This window comes from Podarcis erhardii (genome assembly GCF_964252035.2).
Source record: "Podarcis erhardii genome assembly, chromosome: 9".
Classification (NCBI taxonomy): domain Eukaryota; kingdom Metazoa; phylum Chordata; class Lepidosauria; order Squamata; family Lacertidae; genus Podarcis; species Podarcis erhardii.
In genome coordinates, this window is record NC_138512.1 from 78,865,320 (window position 1) to 78,884,206 (window position 18,887).

At 47.9% G+C, this 18,887-nt stretch overlaps 1 protein-coding gene across 1 annotated transcript in view; it reads left to right on the top strand.

Moving 5' to 3' along the window:
- The window catches only part of ATP6V1B1 (ATPase H+ transporting V1 subunit B1), a 72,929-nt gene extending 54,421 nt beyond the window's left edge, over positions 1–18,508 (top strand). The window contains exons 9-14 of the mRNA XM_081876992.1: positions 1,289–1,412; positions 1,522–1,672; positions 6,032–6,114; positions 10,110–10,214; positions 16,042–16,171; positions 18,186–18,508. Coding sequence (XP_081733118.1) covers positions 1,289–1,412; positions 1,522–1,672; positions 6,032–6,114; positions 10,110–10,214; positions 16,042–16,171; positions 18,186–18,349 — 757 coding nt within the window. The 3' untranslated portion in view covers positions 18,350–18,508. The remainder of the gene's footprint in view (positions 1–1,288; positions 1,413–1,521; positions 1,673–6,031; positions 6,115–10,109; positions 10,215–16,041; positions 16,172–18,185) is intronic.
- The last annotated feature ends 379 nt before the right edge of the window (positions 18,509–18,887 follow it).

Here is an 18,887-nt window from a genome sequence, read left to right on the forward strand (position 1 = left end):
CGGTCTTAAAAGACCTACATTGGCTCCCAGTACGTTTCCGAGCACAATTCAAAGTGCTGGTGTTGACCTTTAAAGCCCTAAACAGCCTCGGCCCAGTATACCTGAAGGAGCGTCTCCACCCCCATCGTTCTGCCCGGACGCTGAGGTCCAGCGCCGAGGACCTTCTGGCGGTTCCCTCCCTGCGAGAAGCCAAGTTACAGGGAACCAGGCAGAGGGCCTTCTCGGTAGTGGCGCCCGCCCTGTGGAACGCCCTCCCACCAGATGTCAAAGCGATAAATAACTACCTGACATTCAGAAGACATCTTAAGGCAGCCCTGTTCAGGGAAGTTTTTAATCTGTGATATTTTAGTGTATTTTTGGTTTTTATGGAAGCCGCCCAGAGTGGCTGGGGAAACCCAGCCAGATGGGCGGGGTACAAATAATAAATTATTATTATTATTATTATTATTATTATTATTATTGTATAAACTTAATGAAATAAATACACAAATCAGAACAGCCTGGCAGCACCCCTGATTAAATCACGGTCCAGCCTGGGGGTTTCTGTGAGTTCAGTGGAAGACAACCCAACCAGCAGCTTGTGGGAATGAAGGAGCCTCTTCCCAGAGCGCAGGTGTGCTTCTCCCACCTGCAAGCAGCACCTGTGCATCAGCTGATACCACTTCTCCGCCCATCTATGCATCAGCACACAGGGGCCTCGTGGGCTTTTGCGACATGGGATATGTCAAGCAAGGAGTAATTTTTGCATGCAAAAACCCACACCTTATTGTAGTGGTGTGTGCAGATAATGGCTACAGAGCCCTGCAATGAAGACCCTTCTAGTGTCCCTGTTTTCCAGGAACAGTCAGATTTACAGAAGCGGTCCTGGTTTCTGATCTGATCCCAAAATGTCCCGCTTTCCCTTAGGGTGGCCCTATTTTCATTGGATAAATGTAGGAGGGTATGGAATAGAACATCCTTATTTTCATTGGATAAATGTAGGAGGGTATGGAATAGAACATCTTTATTTTCATTGGAGAAAGGTAGGAGGGTATGGAATAGAACATCTTTAACCTTCTGATCAGCAAGTCCTAGGCTCTGTGGTTTAACCCACAGCACCACCCGCGTCCCTTCAGGGTATGGAATAGGACACCCTTATTTTCATTGGAGAAATGTTGGGATGTCCTATTTTCATCAGAGAACTGTTGGGGGGTATGTAGTAAGGAGAAGACTTGGGCAAGACTGGATGCTCGGCTTGCAAGGCTCAGCACTCCAGACCCCCGTGCTGACACCTCCCTCCTTCCCACAGGATTGAGCGCATCATCACCCCACGCCTGGCCCTGACCACGGCCGAGTTCCTCGCCTACCAGTGCGAGAAGCACGTCCTCGTGATCTTGACGGACATGAGCTCCTACGCTGAGGCCCTGCGCGAGGTCAGAGGGGCACCCCGCGGCTCAGAGAGGGTGTGGGCTGGGGTGCCTAACATGGCAGGGAATGGACCCCCTCTCTGTGCCCCATAATTCACCCCTTTTTCCCCACCAGGTCTCGGCTGCCAGGGAGGAAGTCCCCGGGCGCAGAGGCTTCCCAGGGTACATGTATACTGACCTGGCAACCATCTACGAGAGAGCCGGGCGCGTGGAGGGCAGGAACGGCTCCATCACTCAGATCCCCATCCTGACCATGCCCAACGATGGTGAGCGGGGGGGGGGCACCGGGAAAAGGCTCAGGGAAAGCCTGGGCCGCTGACGTCTATGGGGAAAGTGGCTTGGGGGAAATGTCCGGCAGCAACAGCAGCTGGGAGTGAGGAGTGGCTGACAAGGGGGAAGGGAGGAAGGCAAATTTTACTGGGAGTCTATGCCCCCCCCCAAAAAAAGCACACACACACTGTGGGAATGTTCAAGGAGGTAGGAGAGGATATATTGCTTAATTATATCCTTCCCAACTTGTGTTAACAAGTTCTACAATTTAGCAGAGTAACATCCCCCTTTTTAAACTTGTACAGCGGATAACATCTTTACCAGGCTTGTGTAAGCCTCTAAAATAAGTTTCCATGGTAATTCCCCTTTATTCCCTCATAAAAAGATAGACACAACACAGTCTTGTATAAAAGTATATGAAATAGCTTACTCACATTCTGTTCACAAATGGATCCCAGAAGGCAGACTTAAGTTATAATATTAATATTAATAATTTATTATTTATTCCCCAGCCACCCTGGGCGGCCTCCAACAAAGTATTAAAATACAGTGGTCTGTTAAACATTAAAAGCTTCCCTAAACAGATGCCTTCAGATGTCTTCCAAAAGTCTGGTAGTTGTTCTTCTCTTTGACATCTGGTGGGAGGGTGTTCCACAGGCCGGGCACCACTACCGAGAAGGCCCTCTGCCTGGTTCCATGTACAGTGGTGCCTCGCAAGACGAAATTAATCCGTTCCGTGAGTCTCTTCGTCTTGCGGTTTTTTCGTCTTGCGAAGCACGGCTATTAGCGGCTTAGCGGCTATTAACGGCTTAGCGGCTTTAAGAAAAAGGAAACAAACTCGCAAGAACTCGCAAGACATTTCGTCTTGCGAAGCAAGCCCATAGCGAAATTCGTCTTGCGGAACAACTCAAAAAACGGAAAACTCTTTAGTCTTGCGCGTTTTTCATCTTGCAAGGCATTCGTCTTGCGAGGTACCACTGTAACTTGGCTTCTTGCAGCGAGGGAACAGCCAGAAGGCCCTCGGCACTGGACCTCAGTGTCCGGACAGAACAATGGGGGTTACAAAATATATACACCTTGAATCTATCCCATAAGGAGATAATCCCTTTGTCCTCTCTTGGCTGGAAGCTGGAAGCCAAGAGAGCATCTCAGGCTAAGGAGATGTTGCTTCTTCAAGGAATGAAGTTAGAAAGAGATATGGCTGCCTCCACTGAGGTATTTTGTTACCTGCACAGGTAAAGTCATGCCCACCTCTGGTCACATGCAGAGGAAGTCTGTCCCAGCCCAGGAGGAAACAGGAAGTTCTGACTGGCTGGTCCAGACACCCCCTTTTATGTCCACTCTAGGAATGTTGTACTTGACTGCTCTGTGTTTCACATCCCACATACACTCCAACTTGAGATCAGTTAATCTGCAAGATTGCCCAATCCCTTATATACTCGCTGGTCTGCTTCGATCGGCAGAACTGGAAATGTTACAGGTGCCACGTAACACCTGCTCCACGTTGGTAAGAAATCAACCTTTTAGTGTGGCAGCACCTGCACTTTGGAACTCCCTGCCAATTGACATTAGGCAGACGTCTTTGCTGTACTCTTTTTGGCGCCTGCTAAAAGCTTTTTTGGTGCTTTTTTTTGATGCTTTTGAATTCTGGTGCTGGAGGAGACTCTGGAGAGTCCCATGGACTGCAAGAAGATCAAACCTCTCCATTCTGAAGGAAATCAGCCCTGAGTGCTCACTGGAAGGACAGATCCTGAAGCTGAGGCTCCAAGACTTTGGCCACCTCATGAGAAGAGAAGACTCCCTGGAAAAGACCCTGATGTTGGGAAAGGTGGAGGGCAGAAGGAGAAGGGGACGACAGAGGACAAGATGGTGGGACAGTGTTCTCAAAGCTACCAGCATGAGTTTGACCAAACTGCGGGAGGCAGTGGAAGACAGGAGGGCCTGGCATGCTCTGGTCTCCAGGGGGTCACGAAGAGTCGGACACGACTAAACAACTAAACAACAACAACAAAAAGCTTGGGGGGGGTTAGATGCTTAGAAAGCTGGTACAAGTTTAAATCCGTTTTTAGCCTATTGTTGTTTAAACTTTTAGAAAGTTTTCTGTGATCTTCGCTCAGGAGGTGGCCCATGACATCTCTGCATCAAAAGTCGACGCTGATTCTCAAAGGCTTTCCGCATTGCTTCCTGTATTCCTTGCATGGAATTTTATTGCATTGCAACCTGAAGTCTGTGGGATGCAAATTGCAGTAGGATGAAATGTGATGTAAGGGACACAAGAAGCAGCAGAAACAGGATTAAAACCGTGCAGCACAGTTGATTACAGTTGCCACTACAGGGTGAAAAATCATTTGGTGGTTTGCCGAGACCCTCAGCATTTTTCAAGTGGTCCAGTGGGGTCGGTTGGATTGTGGAGCGTTGCTTGAAAGCCTCCTGCAAACAAACTTCCCAGTTCAAGGTACTGCTGGCTGAGAAACCACAGCCTCGCCAAACACTTCAACTGTCTCAGCCCATTCAAGTTTAGACCACCTCCCTGGCTGCAGCTCAGCGGCTGCCTTAACTTTTTAAAGGAAAGGGAACTGTTTCAATTTGAGGAGGGATGAAGGAGAAGCAAGCGATAAAAAGCAAATTTTAGTTCCTGATGCGGTCTTCTGCACGTCCTCTCAGTTCCTTTGGTGAAATCAGCCATCATCGGGGTTGAAACGTACCTTAGGATGAAATCTGTAGGTATTTATTTCTGCAGGGGAAGAAGCGAGACAGGGAGGGGCATTTGAAATAATGGGGAAGATGTGGGAGGATAAGATAGAGATGAGTGTTTCTAAAAGTCACACACACCCTTGTAAAATATAGCAGGGGGGGGAGGTGTTTCTGAATGTTAGGGATGATGTTAAGAGTCTTAAGATATGAGGTAAGTATTTGCAAAGAGAAGTAAGTTAAGGCTCAGGTATCCTTGAGGAATACAGAGCTCTCCTTGGACCTGTCAGTGGTGGGGAAGTTTCCTAATTCAGGTGGATATGCAGGATGGGGATTTATTTTGGGGGCACTGGGAAGGGGAGAATGGCATAGAGACCCTCCAGGTGTCTTTTTTTAATTGTGCATTCATGGTGGTTTCATAAAATCATAGAATTGGGAGGGGTTCCCCAGGGGTCATCTAGTCCAACCCCCTGCAATACACGAATCCCATACGAAGATCCCATACCTTTTTCTACCACAAATGCCATGTTTCTTTGTTCTGCTTTGGTTGTGCCAGAACGCACAAGTAAAACTGTCAGAGCCGTTTGAAACTGGAACAGACGCCCTCATTGTGGGCATGTTCAGGGATGGAGGAAAGGATATATTGTTTGATTGTAGCCTTTCCAACTTGTGTTAACAAGTTCACAATTTAGCAGAGTAACATTCCCCCTTTTTAAGCTCACAGCAGATGTGTTTGCTCAGGCTCGCTAAAGCCTCTATAATAACTGTTCTGGTATTTCCCCCTTATTCCCTCATAAAAGATAAGACACGACACAGTCTTCTATAAAAGTATAAAAAGAGTTTACTCACATTCTGTTCACAATCGGATCCCAGAAGGCAGACTTAGCTTAGAAAAGTAACATATACCTGGAAACGATCTCATAAGGAGACAGTCCCTTTGTCCTCTCTTGGCTGGAGGCCAAGAGAGCATCTTTGGCTAAGAAGATGTTGCTTCTTCGACGCATGTAGTCAAAAAGAGAGCGAGATGGCGGCCAGTCCTATGCTTTTGTTACCTGCACAGGTGAGGCCACGCCCACCTCTAGTCACATGCAGAGGAAGTTTGTCCCAGCCCAGAAGGAAACAGGAGGTTTACCTGCTGGCTGGACAAACATTCCTCCCCATGTGTAAACATGTTCACTCTAGGAATGTTGTACTTGACAGCTCTTGTGTTACACATCCCACACTCATAAGGTCTCTCCTTCCTTGGAGGTTTCTAAGCAGAGGTTGGACGGCCATCTGTCCTGTATGCTTTAGCTGAGATTCCTGCACAGCAGGGGGTTGGACTAGATGACCCTCGGGGTTCCCTTCAAACTCTGCTATTCTGTGATTCTCAGTGCCCCTCCAGATGGCAATCATGCAGTGATCCCTGGAGGAGCCTTGCAGAACTGACAAAGCAGAAGGGTGTGTGGATGCTTCAGGGCAAAACCCAATGCCTATGCGCTGCTGCTGCATCAGTTCCATGTTGCATGTTTTATGTTGCATCGGTTGCACTTGCAAAAAAACAGCATCACACATGCCTGAAGGGACCCCTAGTGAGAAACCAGATTAGCCCAGGGAATGGAGAATTCATTTGCAATGTTAGCAGGGCCAGCGGCTAATCTACCTGCTTCCCCCCCCCCTTACAGATATCACTCACCCCATTCCTGACTTGACCGGATTCATCACCGAAGGGCAGATTTATGTGGACAGGCAGCTCCACAATAGACAGGTAGGTTTACCTGGGGCTTCCCTCTCCCCTTTGATCCTCATCTCTGCCTGCGGTTCCATCCTTGCAAAGGAAAAGGAAGTGGACATATTGGGGATGCTTCCTCCACTGAGTCGGCTGCTGTAGAAAGGACACATCCTTGGAAAGAGGTTGACATTGTTGATGCTCATGCCATATGGTGGTAACAAAAATCTGTGGTAGGGAAAGGTGTGGGAGGTGGCTTGAAGGTGCAGACCCAGAATATGCCCCTAATCCTTCTGAGTTATAGAGTCCATTCAAGTAAGGAGAAGGAGAAGGTTCTCTGTGCTCTTGACTAGTTCTAATTGTTGGATTACTGAGATGACAGCTAACTTCCTGCTTAGTGTGATGAAGAGGAAAGCGGCACCAACTTCTTCTTTAATACCACAGATGTAGTCGATACGCCGCACAATTGAACCTGTTTTTGTATTCTCTGTCTCTCGATGTTCTAAATCCCCTGTTACTTTTGTTATCCCCATTTTTTTCAAAGTATTCGCCCAGGACGACATCCACTTTTACCTTCCCACCCCCATTTTATGTTGTTATTTCTATGTATATTATGCTATGGCCATACGGCTAATGCAATAAAATCGATTGACTTGACTTGACTAGTCTAGGGGTGAGACTGTAACTGGGCTGCTGTGAGGGCTTGAGCTTTTCAAACTTTGGTCTGGACTACTTCTTGCTGACGCGGGTGGCGCTGTGGGTTAAACCACAGAGCCTAGGACTTGCCGATCAGAAGGTCGGCGGTTCAAATCCCCGCGACGGGGTGAGCTCCCGTTGCTCAGTCCCTGCTCCTGCCAACCTATCAGTTCGAAAGCACGTCAAAGTGCAAGTAGATAAATAGGTACCGCTCTGGCGGGAAGGTAAACGGCGTTTCCGTGCGCTGCTCTGGTTCGCCAGAAGCGGCTTAGTCATGCTGGCCACATGACCCGGAAGCTGTACGCCGGCTCCCTCAGCCAGTAAAGCGAGATGAGCACTGCAATCCCAGAGTCGGTCACGACTGGACCTAATGGTCAGGGGTCCCTTTACCTTTACCTTTACTTCTTGCTGAGGGGCTCAGTGTGGTAGAAGACTGGATAGGTGAGTGGGCAATGTAACTTGGCCTCTCAGTCCTATAAGCCTTCAGGTAATCTTCAAGGATGGGCGGTTGGATTGGGTAGACAATACAAGGATATTAAGGCTTTTCAGGACTACAATTTTTTCTCAAGCCTTCCAAGTCTTTTTCTTGAGTATGTGGATAAATGTGGCTATAAAGTAAGTCCTTTCCTTTGAAGTGAACATACTGAACATAGGGCATTGCTTCCCCTGCTAAGGAGTCAATAATAATAATAATAATAATAATAATAATAATAATAATAATTTATTATTTATACCCCGCCCATCTGGCTGGGTCTCCCCAGCCACTCTAGGAAACTCCCTGCGAGTTTCTGGGAGCTGCTCTGAGACCTCCAGGTATAGGGCAGTATAAATTTTCAGTTAATAATAATAATAATAATAATAATAATAATAATAATAATAATAAATAATGTCTTCCTAAAGAACTTTTTCTCCTGCTGTTTCAGCTAAGGGCTCTTCCACACCTCGGTTTAATGTGGATTTGGGACCCTTTGTGGATTTTGAACCCTCAGCCCATGCGTTGTTCATCTCCTGCTTTCCCACGCTGTCTCCTCCCTGAATCCAGAAAACCCCTGTCCTCTTAAATTCTGTTTCTTAAAAATATATATTAAAAAATCATTTTTACTTTTCCATTTTACAACAAATACATGGTTACTGAAATCATCTCACTATCCACGACTTCCCTTCCACACTTTCTGTGTTTCGTTAATATTTCCCCTGTTCAACTGCATATGCAAAATGCTCCTTTACAATTTTATTTTCACCTTGTTTCATTTTCTTAAACTTTCTCTGCTCTGGTTATTCTAGTCCTCCTAGCGTTTTATGATGTTTACAGGAATTATTCATGTATTCCACTTCCCGTTCTTTCTTAAAAATCTCCTTCTCTTGGTCTCGAACTCTGCTTGTTACACAGCCAGTTCAACATATTCCCACAATTTCATCGGCCTTTCCTCTTTTATCGGAATTACTGCTTCCTTCCATAAATTCCGAACAAGAGAGTTACATTGATTGTCGGCAAGATTCCCTGCGAGCCAGTGGTGTTACAGTGAGGTTTTGCCCCCTCCCCTAACAAAAACCCTAGCTAAGCCCATGGTGTCAGACTAGGATCTGGATTCAAATCCACAGTCAGCCAGGAAAGGTCACCGGGTGTGACTTCGGGCTGGTTGCTGCCCCTCAGCCTAACCTACCTCACAGGAACAAAATAAAAAGCACCTTAGAGACCAACTAAGTTTGTTCTTGGTATGAGCTTTCGTGTGCATGCACACTTCTTCAGATACACTGAAACAGAAGTCACCAGACCCTTATATATAGTGAGAGGGTGGGGAGGGGTATTACTCAGAAGGGTGGTGGGAGATGGGTGGTTGGTTGATAGGTGTGGTAAACCTGTTGACGACTGTTAACTACAATTGGTCTTACAGGGAAAAGCAAGGGGTGAGATGGCTAAAAATCGCTTTATCATGTTTAATGAGATAAGAATCCATTATCTCTATTCAGACCAGGTCTCTCCATGGTTTTAAGTTTGGTAATAAGTTGCAATTCAGCAACTTCTCTTTCCAATCTATTTCTGAAATTCTTTTGTAATAAGACAGCTGCTTTGAGAACTTGTATTGAATGTCCTGGGAAATTGAAGTGTTTTCCTACTGGTTTCTCCGTCTTGTGATTCCTGATGTGAGATTTATGTCCATTTATCCTTTGCCGTGGGACACGGGTGGCGCTGTGGGTTAAACCACAGAGCCTAGGACTTGCCGATCAGAAGGTCGGCGGTTTGAATCCCCGCGACGGGGTGAGCTCCCGTTGCTCGGTCCCAGCTCCTGCCAACCTAGCAGTTCGAAAGCACCTCAAAGTGCAAGTAGATAAACAGGCACCGCTCTAGCGGGAAGGTAAACGGCGTTTCCGTGCGCTGCTCTGGTTCGCCAGAAGCGGCTTAGTCCTGCTGGCCACATGACCCGGAAGCTGTACGCCGGCTCCCTTGGCCAATAAAGCGAGATGAGCGCCGCAACCCCAGAGTCAGTCACGACTGGACCTAATGGTCAGGGGTCCCTTTACCTTTACCTATCCTTTGGCATAGGGTTTGGCCTGTTTGTCCAATATAGAGAGCTGAAGGGCATTGTTGGCATTTGATGGCATACACAATGTTAGAAGATAAGCAATTAAATAGTCCTGAGATGGTATGTTTGATGTTGTTGGGGCCAGTAATGGTGTTGTCCAGGTGTACGTGGCAGCAAAGTTGGCCTCTCTCACAGGGTTGTGATGGAGATCAGGGCTGTCTTAAGTATATGTGGCGCCGGGGTGCAAAGATCCGCCTGGTGCCCCCCCCCCAGGTTGCCCAGTCCCAGGCACGCAGGAGGGCAAAGCCGGCCAGCCACCTCAGCATCTTGCTGGCTCAGTCATCCCCCGAACTCGCGGCGCAGAGCCGCCTGCAGCAGAAGAACCCGCTGTGGCACTCTGACCGACAGCCAGGCTCGTCCCCGGACTCAACTTTCGGGCCCTAGACTCTCAGCCTGGAGCCCCTGAGAGCCTGGTGCCCGGGTGCCCTGCACCCCTAGCACTTATGGGTAAGACGGCCCTGGTGGGGATTAATCAGGAGGAGGGCCACGTACACCAATTTGAACCCCTTGCAGCAAAGGTGGGGCATAAATGCAAATAAATAGAGAATTTCCAGATTTAAGGAGGAGAATGTGTGGGGAAGAAGAGCTGGAGAAGTACGCTGCACAGGCAAGGAGGAATTCAAGGAGGCACAGGGGGTCCTGGAATCTACCTTAAGCCAAGAAATGGGTGGGCCTTTAGGCTAAACACACACACACACACACAGAGTGTATTTCCGAAAACCAGAGATGCCCGCCTGTTTTCTCTTGCCACAGATCTACCCTCCCATCAATGTCCTCCCGTCCCTCTCCCGTCTGATGAAGTCGGCCATCGGGGAAGGCATGACCAGGAAGGACCACGGAGACGTCTCCAATCAGCTGGTGAGTGTTTGAGCCTCTGTGGAAAAGGGGGGTGGGGAGCGCATAGCCATCGAGAGAACGGAGCGGCAGATATTGTTGCACGCCACCCGAGGTTCCAGGCGCTTAACTGGAGTCTGTGTTTTCTTTCGGAAATTACCGTATTTTTTGCTCTATAAGACTCACTTTTTCCCTCCTAAAAAGTAAGGGGAAATTTGTGTGCGTCTTATGGAGCGAATGCAGGCTGCGCAGCTATCCCAGAAGCCAGAACAGCAAGAGGGATTGCTGCTTTCACTGCGCAGCGATCCCTCTTGCTGTTCTGGCTTCTGAGATTCAGAATTTTTTTTTTCTTGTTTTCCTCCTCCAAAAACTAGGTGCGCCTTGTGGTCTGGTGCGTCTTATAGAGCGAAAAATATGGTAGGCTGTTGTAAACAAAAAAGTCTGCTCTTATTCCCTTATGGGGGACACAAGAGCCCTTCTAGAGTCCTTTGTAGGTTCTCCATCGGTTGGAGAAAATAACAGAGGCCAACCAGAGAATATTGAGAAGAAAGCAGCTCATAAGCCTGATCTTTATTGATCTGTTGCAAGAGGGTGCTCCCCTCACACGCAGGAAAGGAGGAGGAGGACCCAGAACCCAGGTGTGCCTGCCCTTATATAGACATTTTAAATTGCCCACCCAGGAGTCCAAGACCACCCCCAGAAACAGCATACATACATCACAGAAGGGGTGTAGCTCAAAACCACCCCCAGATACATCATACCTACATCACAGAAAGGGGTGGTCTACAACAGAAATCTGAGTGCGTTGTTTACCTGCTGTCTGGCAGGTCACCTGTTAATGCTTACTCGATTGGATACCCTAGGGAGCCTGGCCAGTCTTTTGTAATGACAAATACTTAGTTCCTGAGCCAGCTCACAGGCTCACCCTATTCATACACAGGCATACCCTTAAGACAGGATTTGTGAAGGAAAAGACAATGGGGAGTCTTTTCCATTTTCCTTTGACTTTGCAGAGAAAACATTTGGTCAGTTTGGGAGTCAAAATGGCTTCATGGCTGTTTTCGAGTGCTGCTTCAGACATGTGGGTTATATATTTATGTACGTGTTTGCTTGGTACATTTATGAACATTTATTATATATTTAAGACCTTAAAAGTCTTATCACAAGGCACAGCAGAGACTGTGGAGTCTTTATGATATACATATATCCATATCCATAGTTATGTATATATACAACCTGATGGAGGGGTTCACATCATTGACACCCCCAAATAGTCTTGCTTTTCCCATCGCCGCAGCCCAGGATTCAAAACAGGCTCCAAAACGTCCGAGCTTTTCTCCAACTTGCTGACTTTTACAGACGGGAACCTTTCTGCAGAAACCCAGTCCTAAACTATCTCTGAAACTCTGACCTAATCTAACTCTGAGCTGAAGGAAAGGTCCATCTCCCTGGTGAGATTCCTAATTGCTGGTCATTCTCCTTAATAGTCCACCCCAGGTGATCTCCTGAACACAGAAATCCAGACTTGGTTGATTTTAACATGCTAAATCCAGTGTCCGGCACCCAGGCATTAGAAGGGCAGTCCAGGCTGTTAGATATTCATGCTCGGTCAGAGGTATGTGCCTATCTGCAGGCACCGGCTGAATTCCTTTGACCTCCCTCCGGCGACTCCCGGCAGGAAAAACAACACGGGGTCCGTTCCGGCGATTTTCCTCAGGCTGTGAGAAAAACACACCAACTGCTTCTCCTCCTTCTCCTCCTCCCTGCATATCCCCAGGGAGGGGAATCAGACACAGACAGAAATGTAACTACATTCTTTATTCCTGTCTATAGCAGTCATACAGTTAAAGATGTCTGCTCTCTTCAACAAAACAGAGAGAAACTCCAAACTCCACCCATGTACATCCTGTACAGGTCATATGACACACACTGAGCTCATATCCTGTGCTCAATAAGGATGGACTGCCCCTTTGTTTCCATGGCAGCAGTCACACACATCCTGTTTGGCTTTCCAGCCACAAGCAGCTGTCTGAGCTGTTAGAGCCTTTGCTTGCTGCTGCATTGCTGCTTTAGAATAACATACTCCCCCTAAAGTATCAATGCGTGCTGCGAGCAAAGCGTTATCCAGAGAAGAAAACAAACAGTTGTTATACTCATAACACTCCCCTGTTGTTTCAGTTCCACCCTTGGAACTACCCGCCATTGGTTTTACCAATGTACCTCTCTGGTTATGTGACTTCCAAGGAATGAGTGCATCTGCATTACCTTGGTTAACAACTCCCTGTTGTGCCTTTGTCTCTGACTCAGACACAGCTTCAATTTGACCTTGGTCGTTTACAATAGCAACAGCTAGGTTAGCAAACTCCTTTGAATACCTCTTGGGTGGTACACCCTTCGTTGCTCTCTCAGACCTACGTAAGAAGTGCTGCTCTTCTTTGCTTTCTGGTTCAGCCTTTGGACTCTTTGGAGAACCAGTACCAGTTGTAAACAGTGGTTCGTCTTCCTCCTCTTCTGAGGGTCTAGTCATTGTGTGAGATTTCCTCTCAATGACTGTGACAACTGAGCTGTCTGAGCTATCGCTGTCATCATCACTACTGAACTCAACAAAATCAACATCATCATCATCATCATCATCATTACCTGTGGGAAATGTGTGAACAATCACTCGCTCCTGTTCAGGAGCACTCTCTAGAAATTTTGTGAGAATCACTTGACCAGATTCAGACAAAATTACTCTGTAGAGACCCTTTTCATAACCCACAAAAATGCCTCTGGCATTCTTTACTCCACCCGGAGCTTCTGTCCTCACATGAGACCCAAAAACCTTGAAATGGGCAACAGAAGGTTTTCTGTGGAACAGTTTTTCAAAAGGAGAACTTCCCAACTCTTTTGAAAACTTTCTCAACCACGTATAACAATATGACGTTAGCGATTCAGCCCAGTACTCATGTGGCAGATGTGAACTAAGCAATTGCGCTTCCATTCCCTTTTGCAATTCTTTGTTCACCCTAACACAGACACATCTGTTCCAAGCTTCTTCTGAAGCTGCAATTTTGTGTCTTATCCCTTTCTTCTTCAGGAACCTCTGGAAATCCTGTAAAAGAAAAATTGGCTTCTCATCTGTGCAAAGACAATCTATGTCAGCATCATGCATATTTTTAACCTTGTCACAAAACTCTTTAAACCTTTCTAAGGCTTCTTTCGGTCTCTCCAAAAGATAAATCCAGACAAAACCTGTGAAAGAATCAACACATATTAGGTAATACTTTGCATTGCCTCTAGACGGTGCTAAAGGACCAATCACATCAGCATACACCCGCTGAAATGCCTTGTCAACCCTCGAGGTGACCTGGTTGGCGTTCTTCTTGGTTACACCTGCAAAAGAAATCATGTTAGAATCACAAGAATTACATTCCATGTAATCACTTTGATCAAAAGTCAACAAATATAGTCCATCTTTCTCTTTGGCAGAAAGATACAACTCTCCATCTTTGTAGATCTCGCAGTGTTGATCATCATAGGACAGTTTTAGTCCCTTCTTGGCAATCTGCGAAACGCTGAGCAGATTGTACTTCAACTCTGGAACCAAATAAACATTGTTTATAGTCAAGTTCTGACTTTTAAGATACACAGTCCCAATTCCGGTGGCTTTTAGCTCTTGACCGTTGGCTTGTTGTACAACGAAGCTTTGCTTCTTAAACGACGAAAACAAATCCCTACGATGGGTCATGTGAAAAGTACACCCAGTGTCTATGATAAAAACGTTCTCCACATCTGGCTTGGTTCCTTTCGACATCAAAGCCTTTGCAGGCTTCGTCTGTGACTTGGCATGACTTCTGCCTGACGCCTCAGACTTCGTGGAGCTGCCCTTGGCTCCCTTGTTCTGACGTGGCTTCTTGCAGTACCGCTGAAGATGCCCAGTCTGTCCACAATTGAAGCATTGGACAATGTTCATAGCTACGGCATTTTCTCCAGTAGCTGTAGCAGTGGGGGTGTCAGAACTCCGTTCTTGTCTCCCCCTGTCCTTGACTTCCAGGGCGGCGAGTCTGTCATGTTCACAAAGAACCACGGCAAAGACCCTCTCTGACGTTAGATCAGCTGCTGGGAGGGACCCCAGCTGACTGGCAACTGTTTTGTAAGTCCGATTCAGACTGTTGATGACCATGAAGCAAAACACTTCCTCTTGCAGACGGAAATTGCGTTCCACCATCTGTTGACGCAGAAATTTCATTTCCGTCAGGTGCGCTTGAACATCTCCATCAGGCGCAAGCCTCAGGTTGGTCAGCTTCTCAAAATACAGCAACGCTGAAGAACCTGCATCTCTCTGATGTGTCCTTCTCAGCGTGTCCCAAACATCTCTCGCGTGCTGTAAATCCTGTATATGGATAAGCTCAGAGTCTGACACGCACAGAATTATAGCAGTTCTGGCCTTCACATCCTGTGACTCCCAAGCACGCGTTGGTGCTGGAGGGATGGGGTTCTCAATCACCCCAAACAGTCTCTGATTCTGCAGCAGGGCCTTCATCTTAATTTACCAAGATGCGTAATTGTCACTGGTCAAAAGGGGCGGAGAAGGCAGGGCTCCCCCCTTCTTAGCATCCATTTTGAGTCCTTGCACTGACTCTTTAACACAAGCCTCTAAAATCCAATAGCTGGCTTGTTTACACTCTGTGCACCTGGCAGCTATAACACTTGCTGCTTGCAATGTCGCTTTCAAGAGTTTCTTTCTAAGGGCCTAGTCAAAACACTTCCAGCCCTTATCTTGAAACTGGCCTGCGTTGCTAAGCAACTGCATTCCTTTCCTTGGACAGGAAAACCACAGGAATGTTTGGAATGCAGAGTTCTCCTCTCTCGGAGCTGTTTTTCTCAAACCTTGCTCCCTCGAAGCAGAGAATGAATCAATCTGCATGCACACTTCTAAGCCCGAAAATCTCATACCTGGGCTCCGTAGCTTGGCTTTCAGCTTCTTCTGGTCAGCTTCTGGCTGCAGAGAAATAGCCTCTCATTTCAGGCTTCCATGGAGAGGGATGAAAACAGCAGCTCTGCCACTCCTTGATGCAGACTCCCATGGATTGTAGAAACCATCTGGCTCTTGCTACCACTGTTAGATATTCATGCTCGGTCAGAGGTATGTGCCTATCTGCAGGCACCGGCTGAATTCCTTTGACCTCCCTCCGGCGACTCCCGGCAGGAAAAACAACACGAGGTCCGTTCCGGTGATTTTCCTCAGGCTGTGAGAAAAACACACCAACTGCTTCTCCTCCTTCTCCTCCTCCCTGCATATCCCCAGGGAGGGGAATCAGACACAGACAGAAATATAACTACATTCTTTATTCCTGTCTATAGCAGTCATACAGTTAAAGATGTCTGCTCTCTTCAACAAAACAGAGAGAAACTCCAAACTCCACCCATGTACATCCTGTACAGGTCATATGACACACACTGAGCTCATATCCTGTGCTCAATAAGGATGGACTGCCCCTTTGTTTCCATGGCAGCAGTCACACACATCCTGTTTGGCTTTCCAGCCACAAGCAGCTGTCTGAGCTGTTAGAGCCTTTGCTTGCTGCTGCATTGCTGCTTTAGAATAACACAGGCACCCCACAAACTTGTAGCAAACCCCACAAATAAGAACCCTGTGACTAAATTCACAAGATGCCTTGATGCAGAGGGTGGATTTCGTGCATCTACGATGCCCATGTTTTTTTTAAAACAACCACACACCTTTATAGCTAAGACTTCAGAGCTTCTTTTTGATGGTGGTTCTGGGGTTTTCCTGGCTGCCTCAGGGTCAGGGCGCCTGTCTCGGGCAGGACCCTGACTCATGCCCTCCCTGTGGTTTCCCTCTCAGTACGCCTGCTACGCCATCGGCAAGGACGTGCAAGCCATGAAGGCCGTGGTCGGGGAGGAAGCCCTGTCAGCTGACGACCTCCTCTTCTTGGAGTTTCTGCAGAAGTTCGAGAAGCAGTTCATTGCACAAGGTAGACGGGGGACGGAGGCGGCCGGGAAGCGCTGACCTGGGAGGGACAAAGTTTGTCCTCGCTCAGCACAGAGGCAGGAGAAAGCACTGTGGCCTTAGAGCAGGCAGAGGGGAACTCAGGACAAATGCGGTCCTCCAGGTATCTCCAGCCGGCCCCAGGCCATTTCCCTTCCCCCAGGATGAAGCCCCTGCTGCCCCTGCTTTGCATCCTCCTTGAGAGTTTCTGCAGGGCTGGAACGTGCCTCTGGACTTGGTTAATGCCTCTTGCTTGTCTGGAAGGAGAAAGAAGCTCTCTCTCGCTCTCTCTCTCTCTTGTGCGTTGGAATCTAGACACATATAAAAAATGTTGTGAAAATGCTTTTCTTAAAAAGCATTATGAAAAATATATTGAATTTGCCCTAAGCTCACCATTGCCATCTAGTGTCACATTTGTAAAGGGAAAGGTACCCATGGCCATTAGGTCCAGTCACGAACGACTCTGGGGTTGCACACTCATCTCGCTTTATTGGCCGAGGGAGCCAGCGTTTGTCCGCAGACAGTTTTTTCCGGGTCATGTGACCAGCATGACTAAGCCGCTTCTGGCGAACCAGAGCAGCACATGGAAATGCCGTTTACCTTCCCCCCAGAGCGGTACCTATTTATCTACTTGCACTTTGAGGTGCTTTTGAACTGCTAGGTTGGCAGGAGCAGGGACCGGGCAACGGGAGCTCACCTCGTCACGGTGATTTGAACCGCCGACCTTCTGATCGGCAAGTCCTAGGCTCAGTGGTTTAACTCAGTGGTTTAACCCGCGTCCCTGTCACATTTGTATAACACGCTTAAAACACACTTAAAATGTTATATTTGCAGCTGTATAGCTGAGTCCCAGGTGTTTAAGCTACCTTACTGTGCAGAAAGTAGCATGATTGATTGATTGATTTCCCAGCTACTCTGGGCGGCTTTGAACAGAACATTAAAAACAGAATAAAACTTAAACATTAAAAACTTCCCTAAACATCTGTTGCTCCTCCCACTTTTTCCTCTGGTCCCGACCACCACTGCCATGCGCCCCTGGGAGGCTACTTAGAAGGAAATGTGGCTTATCTGGAGCTTATGGGATGATCAAGAGGACAGGTTATAACCAGGCCACGTACATCCTGTACAGTAAATGCACCTGGAGCCCTTCTCTGCCTCACTCAGAGTCAACGGCAAGATCTTAAATGTGTAGTGTTGCCTCTAAACCATCACCTTTTTCTTTTCCTTGTTTCGAATGTGCAATATTAGCTGTCTTGGACTGGCTGGATGCAGAAGAACGTAGGAGGCACCAGCTGAGGAACCCCGGATGAAGCCCCCCAAGGGGTCCCATTGAGGCTCCCATCCTTTGTGTGTGGGTGCAAATGCACATGGGTTTGCGTGCCAAATTGGGTCTTTGACCCAGGTGAAATAAAGCCTAGTTTCGCCCCTGCCCAAGGGAAGAAGGCTCAGAGCCCGGGGATTGGTGGTGGGACAACAGTGAGTGGTCAGAGGGAGAAGAGGGAGAAGATTCGGAAGAGGAGGTGTCAAAAGCTGGAGAGGTAACAGTGGTCTGTGAGCAGGGAGAGTCAGTGGCAGAGAACAGTCCAGACTCAGAGGCAGAAGCTGAAGCAGGAGAGGAGGGAGACCGAGAGGCAGAGAGGAGTCTGGCTGAGGAAGACTCACGGGTGTCTCCCCCTCCTGCTGAGACCAGCTCCCATCCCTGCTGGTCTCCCAGGGCCAGAAGAGGCATGAAAAGGGTGGAGGAGAGGTTAGCTGCAGGCAGGCACAGTCTCTGATTGCCTGGAGGAAACTCTGGAGAGGAGGAGACTTAGATGACTGTGGGAAGTCAGGGACCTTTAGTCTCATGGGGGCAAGACCTGCTGGAGATGAGGGGCTGTGCTCATTAGGCCTGATTCTCTGGTGCTTTTGCTCATCAAGAGTTAATTCCAGCTTGCTTGCTGGCAATTTACTGCTGGCTGGCTCCTGTCCTTAACCCACTGGCGATGTTGGTTTTCTCCCAGGCGCCTACGAAAACAGGACCGTATTTGAGTCGCTTGACATCGGCTGGCAGCTGCTGCGGATCTTCCCCAAAGAGCTGCTGAAACGGATCCCGGAGAATATCCTGGCAGAGTACTACCCCCGGGAGGCCAGAGGGGCCGAGGGCTCCTCCAACACAGCCCTCTGAGCCTCAGGGCTTGTCCACGGTGGGGCACAACCCACTTAACTGACTTGGCGGCGGGTGGGGTGCCAGGCCCAAGGCTTTGGGGACATTCACACATCACCTCCAGAAAATGGAACATGAGCCTGGATGTACTCACACCCTTTTATTGCCGTGAAATAATCAGTTGTCATTGCTGTCCTGATTCAAAATAAAAGTGTCTACCCAAATCTTGAAATTTTTATTTTTAGAAGCCTTTCTCAAGATGCTTCCTCAAAATCAAAACTACAGTGTGGTGGAGTGGTTAGAGCGTCAGACTAGGACCTGGGAGAGAGGAGGGTTTGAATCCACACTCAGCCAAGACCCCGCTGGGAGTGACCTGGAGCCAACCAGTCCCTCTCAGCCCAACCTACCTCACAGGGTTGTTGTGAGGACAGGACAGGAGAGAAAAGCATTTCCACCTTCAGCTTCTTGGGAGAATGGTGGGCGATAAATGTAATAAAATGAGAGAGAGGGTGAGGGGGCTAAATCTCAGAAATCCTTAAGCCTGACCTCTTAGGGGAAG